The 9,249-nt window shown below is 32.7% G+C and overlaps 1 protein-coding gene across 2 annotated transcripts in view; it reads right to left on the minus strand.

Annotated features, from left to right (window-relative positions):
- Positions 1-220: 220 nt before the first annotated feature.
- LOC131949060 (uncharacterized) overlaps positions 221-9,249 on the minus strand; it is a 21,758-nt gene continuing 12,729 nt past the window's right edge. For both annotated transcript variants that reach the window (XM_059310821.1, XM_059310822.1), the window contains 12 exons: positions 9,242-9,249; positions 8,278-8,429; positions 5,956-6,072; positions 5,364-5,535; positions 4,584-4,680; positions 3,619-3,675; positions 2,994-3,063; positions 2,253-2,350; positions 1,165-1,302; positions 701-802; positions 501-585; positions 221-364 (listed from right to left, as the gene is read on the minus strand). The exon at positions 9,242-9,249 is cut by the window's right edge and continues 180 nt beyond it. In XM_059310821.1, coding sequence (XP_059166804.1) covers positions 268-364; positions 501-585; positions 701-802; positions 1,165-1,302; positions 2,253-2,350; positions 2,994-3,063; positions 3,619-3,675; positions 4,584-4,680; positions 5,364-5,535; positions 5,956-6,072; positions 8,278-8,429; positions 9,242-9,249 — 1,193 coding nt within the window. In that variant the 3' untranslated portion in view covers positions 221-267. The remainder of the gene's footprint in view (positions 365-500; positions 586-700; positions 803-1,164; positions 1,303-2,252; positions 2,351-2,993; positions 3,064-3,618; positions 3,676-4,583; positions 4,681-5,363; positions 5,536-5,955; positions 6,073-8,277; positions 8,430-9,241) is intronic.

A 9,249-nucleotide genomic window follows, 5' to 3' on the forward strand; every position in this document is an offset into this window, starting at 1 on the left:
TAAAATGTTTTTGGTTCAACTAAGGAGTCGAAACCATAGAATATAATATGGCCATATCTATTGTGATACTCATTTAGATTTTAAAATGTAGAGTATTACAACCGTATATATTTAAATATATTAATATATGTTAATAAAAAAACAAAAAATAAAAAGCAATTTTATTTTTAAATGTATTTACACAGTATACTTAATCTAATCTGAAAATAAATTTGCATTGCATAAAAAAAGCAAAATCCATTGAAATGTCATGAATGACAACTGCTTTTATTTATCCGTCATGATTTGTTCAGTGACTGTGTATTCTTTAGAAGACACACGTTTTACTGTCACAACAACATCTGGCTTCTTTTCCAAGCGTACCCTGAAAAAATTAGAAAGTGTTATTATTTTTTTCAATTAAATATAAATTCAATATTTATAAATGCATAATAAGGTTTAAATCTAAATTTAAAAAGAAAAAATTACAGGAAACATTTAATGTTACACATGAAACCTACCTACTCATACAGAAACCATACAAGGTCCCCAAAAGCAGAACGAGGAATATGTAGTACACAACAGCTGATAAACCCACATCATATACTGTAAAAAACATAAACACTTTTAAAATAATTGTACATACACACGCATGTACTGAACAACATTGAGTACACATACAAATGCAAAACATTTTGTGCACTGAAGAACAATGACATACTTGCAGGACATATTCCTTGCACTCGTTCAATGCAGTCTCGTCCATTACACTTCTCGAGACATGAATGTTTACACGCGTGACCGTAGGTCATTTCAGGGCAAGCTGGGAAATAATTACATCACGTTAGATTAAGCGCCTTTGTTATACCTAAACGAATATTGTGGTTATATACTAAAATATTCTAGCCGGAAAAAAAACATCTGCATGCGCAATGGAGAGAAACTATTGCCTTCTTTCGCGGGGATGATTTTGATGGTTCTTCGCATGCGTGAGTTAACAAATAAACCACAGAACCCTAGCCCTAAACCTCACCCTACCATAACCCTAGCCTTAACTAACCCTAGCGCAGCTATTAAGGTCACAAAGCATGTGCAGAACTATTGAGTTTCGTACTTTCTGCGAAATTTTTTTTCCGAGGAGTCACTTCTAAAAAAAATGGTTTGCCTACTAGTCTAGATACTTACGTGCTGTACATTTTTCTCCCGTCCACCCATTTAAACACGGCTGACACCTTCCTGTAATTAGATTACATGTTCCTGTTCCTGCACAATGTCCACATGCAATCTCACAGTAGCGTCCATACTTTCCAACCGGGCAAGGTGCTAAAGGTAAACATATGACAATTCTTTTTTTTACCGCAGTGTTCATTGTTTATTGTAGGCCTACTCGATCACTTCAAGTAGGCTACTTTCTATTACAAAAAAAAAACAACATTAACTAAATTATCGACGATATTTTTGACACCTGTTTTCGTCTTTCATTTTGAAGATAATTTCAAGTAAATTTCAAAACATGTTAAACAATTTAAATTTGAATAGCTGAGCAGGCTACATTCTATTACATTTAAAACAAAAACATATTTATTAACTAAATTATTATCGAGGATAATTTTGAATTGATTTGCGTTAAATTAGTATGTGTTATTAAGCCATGGGTATAATATCATATTTATTTAGTCTTATTTTATGGCAAAGTACTTGAGGATACTGTAAATGTATGAGTGTTTAATCATTTCGCCTATAGCGGGTAGTCAAAATAGTATGAATAGAATTTGAAAAACATTTTATTTGGTCATATTTCGATGAACGATTTTTTTTAATGCTAACTAATAAAAAAAAATGGGTATTCTCAGATAATATTTTAAAATTATCCATGAATTGTTCGTGGCACGATCACATCCACAGGAGTGAGGCGTGGGTATGGTGGTGTGGGATAAGAAAGAAAAGGCGGGCTATGTGACAAATGTGACAATTTATTTTTTTCAACTTTAAAAGTGTTTTTTAATATTGAATCATACCGTTTTCTTCATTTTAAATTACTATTTGTGTGCGAATTACAATTTAGAATTTTTTTTTTAAATTTTAATTTTGACCCAGGGAATTTAATAATTTAGAAAGTAACTTGCGTTTTCGAAAGAGACAAAAATAGCTCTTTAATATAGAGATTAAGTTAAAAGCAACATCTATCTTAGCATAGAATTTAAAAAGTGTTACGCTATGGAGTAAGTGTAAATGTCTAGAAATTTCTAAGAATGATACAAAGCACTACTCACTCATCCTACAGACACGACATTTTTCATTGTTACTCTCTTCCGCATATCCCATACATCTCATCCCTTCGTATTGTGGAGCTGGGTTTTCACATAATCGACTGAATAAAAGTTGTTTTTTTTTCACATAAATTGACTAAAATAAAATTGATTTTGTTCACATGATCGAATGAATTTTATTTTTATTAACATGATTCATAAAAAAAACATGTTTCTTTTCACATAGACGACTGAGAAAAAGTTTTTATTTCCCATAAAAGTTTGAACAAATTTTTTAAATATAAAATACAATGAAAATCAAGTTATGTTTCAACAATTAAAAAAAAATAGAATAATACATACGTTCAAATTATCAGCTTTAAGGAACATTAAAAATATATTACACAACTTCAGAACAGTCAAGCAGATGAAAAATTAATGTACTCTGCTTAAAAAATATTCACAATCAAAACATGCTGAACATGAATAAACGAAAAACACAAGATATTTTCGTAGTAACGAAATTAAAACAGCATTGTAAATCGTGCACCTAAATACAATAATAGTTAAGTCTCAAATGTGGTCCAGTATTAACTGTTTCGCTTTTAATATTACTTACTAAAACTCCTACAATGAAAACGAGATGGAATCAATACGGTGTGGGCTATCGTATTCTTTAAATATCCCAGCTAAAAAATCGTAGGGTCGTTTTTCTGGTACTCTTTTACAACATACAACGTGTATCCATTAAACTACAATGATTACCTTCTCTTTGAAAAAGTTTCGTTACACTCTAAACAGATAAATTCACTCCATTCACCCCAACCTCCGTCCTCTATAATAAAAAAAAACACGTTAAGATTACTTCATTAAGTGTGTTGTTCGTACTTTAATCCATTTGCTTTTTATTTGTTTTTTAAAGACATATATCTAATATCTATAATAAAAAACCGTTAAGATTACTTCATTAGTTGTATTGTTCGTACTTTAATCCATTTGTTTTTTATTTGTATTTTAAAGACATATATCTAATATATAATATATATACATATATATATATATATATATATATATATATATATATATATATATATATATATATATATATATATATACATATATATATATAAATATATATATATATTATATATATATATATACATTTATATATATATATATATATATATATATATATATATATATATATATATATATATATATATATATATATATATATATATATATAAATATATACAGAGAAAAAAAGTTTTGCGTGATATATCTATATACTATCAAATGCATATTTATTTTTAATCAAACACACTTTGCTTAATTTAATACGTTAAATATTTACGGTTTATTTAATCGAATACGTTAAATATTTACAAACCTGCTTTTCCTCTTGATACATCCTCTCCTATCTTATTATCTCCGTCTAGGTCTTCATCTGTCAGCAGATTCAAATACAGTTTCAATTTTGTAAAAATAATATTTGAATGCGAAAAATTAAATCAGGCATCCACATGTAATTTATTTCTCAATATACTGTATAATAACTATTTAATTTATAAAGTGATACGTATTTAAATTCTATAAATTTTAACAAATAATAAACAATTAAAGAATATTTTATGGCATATGATTTTATCAGAACGCACTCAGACAATACAATCGTCAGGCAAACGTTCACGCTCTAGTTAACTGATAGGGTCTGGCCAAAAATCAAAGAGACCTCTGCCCTATATAAACTTCAAAAATGTTTCCTTTATTTTCCATTCCACATACATCGTAGTCATTTTTCGAAGAGGCTCTAATATCTAGACATATAGACATGACGACATGTCTATATGTAGACATATGGACAGACATCATGACATCTAGACATTTAGATAGATAGGCATCTAGACATCTAAACACATACACATATAGACATACAGATATCTAGACATATAAACATCTAGAAAGACATCTAGATATCTAGACATATAAACATATAGATATGTAGATATTTAAATATCTAGACATCTAGACGTATAGACAGACATATTGAAATACATATTGACAGATATATAGAAATACCTTAATAAAAAAAAACAGACATCTAGACATATTACTTCACAAAATACATATTTCGAGACTTCTGACTGAATTTTAGACATCTAGATATCATACGTCACACAATAAGAAACGTCTAGCCATTATGAAGCTTAACATCTATACGTCAGACGTCTATGTATCGACCGCTAGACATCTAGACATCATACATTTAGACGCCGGACATCAGACATTTAGATATACATTACAAATATAGACATCAGTCATCTAGACATCTTGACATAAGATATCTATAAATACTTGGAAGATCTTCGTCCACCAGCTTATCGCAGTCGTTGTCCCTTCTGTCCCCAGGCTTCATAGGTATACGATCCATAGCCAAGTGGTTTACCTTGCACTAGGAAAACATGGTCTCAATTAACACATGGTTTTAAAGCGTGCATAACTCTAAATCAAACATTACGTAAATTGTCTTAAAACATTCCTATCTGGTGAGAAAACATGATGTAAGTTATTATGTAAAAAGAAATTTAAATTGTCTATTTCAGGTTGGAAAATATTGTTTGCAATTAAAATTATGTTTATAAATACATATAAAAAATAAAACTTAAATCGAACATTGTCTGATTGCCTTTTAAAAGATTTTCAAAATAGGAAGTATTTCTTATGTTTTGTAATAACATATTGTTACTATAGTTGTATCAATGTTTCTAGTGAACTGAAACAAAGTGGTTTATTTAGGATCGTTTGAAAACGGCAAAATTTGAATCTGAACACATTTTAAAATTCAAAATTCAAAATGTGTATACTGATTTAAATAAATTGAAAATGCTGACAATTTGAATATTACGAAAACGTTTTATATAAAATCGCATTAATGTTTATCAATAATTGTGAGTCAACTTCACTTTCAATAAATGACAATACCTAATGATTATTCAGATAAATGAACATTGGTACAGATTTAGCTTTATAAAACAAATTTGGTTAATCGAGTCAACAAACAAGAATAAAGTTAGCTTTCCGATTATTGTATTCCAGACTTGTGTTGAATAAAGTGTTTTTTGTATGAAATTTCACCTCGTGTTTGACTACATAACCCACAGTATGTAGGAATGTGCCGCCATCTTTCCAGCCATACAGGTAGAGGCCGAAGTTGTCGTGTTTGGTCGAGTAAGCTGAATGCCAGCCGGGTGAGATTTGCAAATACCTCACTTGGTACATGGTTCTACTTACATCAGACACCATAGCTCTAAAAAAAAGCCACTTTACTTAAAAATTTGTTATCACAACTGTGTCTACTTTCTAGTGTTGATATTTATCAATTGTTTATATATTTATCAGTTGTTTATATATATATATATATATATATATATATATATATATATATATATATATATTTATTTATATGTATATATATACATATATACACTGTCTAAAGAAAGAAAATAGAACACAACCAAACTACTCTACTTCCTCTGACATGAAGTTGAACACATCTCTAGCGTCAAAGCTTACTTTCTAAAAAGCAAACCGGTAACAACCCTATCTAGCCTAAAACACCAAAATGTAACTTTCGTATCTAGCCTAAGTAGTCATCTTCTAATCTTAGTCCAACCCATCTAGTATCAGTCGCCCCTAGTATAATTTGAGTTTAAGTCCCAACACTTACTTGTAGCTTAAAGTGCGCATGTCATCAACTAAAATATCGGGATATGTGTCTTTTTCAGCAATCATAATCAGAAAAATTCTCATGGGTCCTAAACTTGAATTACTGGGAAATGGTACACTGAGGAGAAAGTGCAACAACGTCAAAGTTAACGGTGTAGTCGGATCAACATTCTGATACTGAAATAATCAGGTAAGTTCCGACCCGTACACTAAACTTAACCCTAACCGCTCTAAACACTAAATAACAACTATAAACATATACAAGATATTGATCGTAATGTTTAAAAAAATGAGTGTACTTATAATACCCACTCGAAAACATGATTAATGCAATGCATGATTTTTTAAAAATTGTTGGGATAAAAATAGCAATTATTTTGTTGTGTATATGCAGAATACAGTGTAGAAAAACAACATTTTTAAATTTTAAATAAACTTTAAATAAACTTTTAATTGTTGCATGTTTACAGCAATATGCAATGAGGTGATAGTTTTTAAAAGTTATTGTTCTTATTACAACAAAGATATATATTGCACTTGTCGCACACTGTTTGAACATGATGTGTATTTGCACCTGTCATTGCACTATTCCACGAGACTCAGTGTCCACAATGGTCCTGGAGATCCAGGATCCCCTTTGGTCATGGAGATTCAGGGTCCACTCTGGTCATGGAGATCCAGGGTCCACACTGGTCCTGGAGATCCAGGGTCCACACTGGTCCTGGAGATTCAGGGTTTAAACTCATCTAAGATATCCAGGTTCCACATTGATCCAGGAGATTCAGGGTCCACTCTGGTCCCGGAGACTGTGGGTTCACACTGGCACGGGATATCCAGGTTCCATTTTGGTCCAGGAGATCCCGGGGCCACGCAGGTCCAGGAGATCCAGTGTCCACACTGGTCCTGGAGACTCAGGGTCCGCACTGGTCCTGGAGATTCAGGGTCCGCACTGGTCCTGGAGATTCAGGGTCCACACTGGTCCTGGAGATTCAGGATTCACACTGGTCCTGGAGATTCAGGGTCCGCACTGGTCCTGGAGATTCAGGGTCCACAATGGTCCAGGAGATCGAGGGTCCACACTGGTGCTGGAGAGATTCAGGATTCACACTGGTCCGGGATATCCAGGGTCCACACTGGTCCTGGAGATTCAGGGTCCGCACTGGTCCTGGAGATTCAGGATTCACACTGGTCCTGGAGATTCAGGGTCCGCACTGGTCCTGGAGATTCAGGGTCCACAATGGTCCAGGAGATCGAGGGTCCACACTGGTGCTGGAGAGATTCAGGATTCACACTGGTCCGGGATATCCAGGGTCCACACTGGTCCTGGAGATTCAGGGTCCACACTGGTCCTGGAGATTCAGGATTCACACTGGTCCGGGATATCCAGGGTCCACACTGGTCCTGGAGATTCAGGGTCCACTCTGGTCCAGGAGATTCAGAGTTCACACTGGTCCAGGATATCCAGGAAAATACTCTGGATCACAAAAAGCATAATCTTCATATAATTCTTCACCTTCACTCAAGTCATCTATTTCACTAAGGTTATCTGCTATGTATTGCAGTTCATGCTGAATAAGAATCTCAATTTTATTTCTTCATGATTTTGCTGAAACTAGAAGAAAAACAAGGTGCTATATAATCACCAATGCTGATGTATAAAGTAAAAAAATTAGTGCAAAAGTAGGTCAACATGCATAACGTTGCAGTCCTGAAACCAACGTTTTGTGAAGATTTATAAATAAAATATTAATTGATTTTCAAAACAACAATACAATATGTAATACATACCTTAAGTAGTCAAAAATATTTTTTTTAATTCCAAAACAAGTTTATTCGACTTTAATGAACTTTGAAACGCCATACAAAAAATGCTGAGATAGAAAACACAGTGACCATGCACACATTTGAGATCGGCTTGGCGGTAAAACAAATCTAGGTCACTTAGACATGCGCAGATATATGTTAACATCGTAGCAGTCAAACAACACGATGCACAGAATTAAACATGTTTAGGCTAACGATTTATGGGAAAGTAACTGGTATGTTGCAGATCTGTAGCGATATGCATTTTAACTGACGTCACTGCTTTTACGATGTGGGTGGGAGAATGTGAAGAAAATCGTCCGTATGCTCACGGCGCGGGTCAGCTTGAATAGCGTAACTGATTAAATTACTAACTGAAAACGTAGCTAAAATAACTGATTCATCCTACCCACTCAAAAACATGACTTATGCATGTATTTTTAAAAACAAAATTGAATTACTTTTTTAAAAAATAGAACGAGTCTATTAACCATATAGCATAAGTGACCAAACCACTGACCTTAACGCGTAGCTAAAGTAGAATAAATCAACAGGAACCAGCCAAGCTAAAGCCATGCTTGACGTACAATCCTTGCCCCTTCCAATATAGTAGCATAACACGCGGTTGCCGGAAGTTTTAATGTGTAATGGGTAATCAAAATCTAAAACGATCTGAAATTAAAATTTCATAACTACTTTCTAGCAATGTTCGGCATTTTATTTTTCTTAAATAAGACATTATCGAATAGAGTTTCTTAAAATATAATAAGTTAATTTCGTCTTTTTGTTTTAACTCCATACTCCAAATTGAAACTACTTTCTTTGTTTGTTTTTTTAAATATTAAGCTGATCAGTAATTTGAAGGGAGAAAACCGATGAAAGTAAAAGCTAGAAGAGTTATCCAATAATTTTCAGAATATATCTTTCATAGTTGAATAGGTTGTGAGGAATGATACAATAAATTCGAGAAACTGCTCACTGTGCAATCTCATCGGCATATCATTTTAACCTTCTATTAATGGAACATAGTGAAACACTGAATACAAATAATTTGAACAAAATAATATCAATTATTCGACATGATAGATACGTGGTATGTTCAGAAGAGAGTGCTTAGGAGCTATTTTATTTTTGTATATTTTCATTGCATCGTATTGGGTTGTTGCTAACTCGGAGAGAGTAAGTAACAAGCGGTTGTCCGACTCTGAGGGTTTGTATATCTGTGTAACAAAGAGTGATACTGAGAAGGGGCAGGTAGTGTAGGCTATTTTTAGAATAGTGTGATGTTGATGTTTTGAGTTTAGCAATATGTAAAGCTCTTTTTTTCATAAAATATTTTGTAAAGAAACATACATATTATATGCGTTAAACGATTACAGTTTCACATGTGAATACATGGCTAGAGCAACGCCTAGCCGATAACGGGTAGTAATGTTAAAAAAGTAGGAACTCACTGCAACACAACACACTTTACGTGACAATACCTTTCTGC

The sequence above is a fragment of the Physella acuta genome, unplaced genomic scaffold (genome assembly GCF_028476545.2).
Source record: "Physella acuta isolate Inbredline_101_S28 unplaced genomic scaffold, ASM2847654v3 ptg000672l, whole genome shotgun sequence".
Taxonomy (NCBI): Eukaryota; Metazoa; Mollusca; class Gastropoda; family Physidae; genus Physella; species Physella acuta.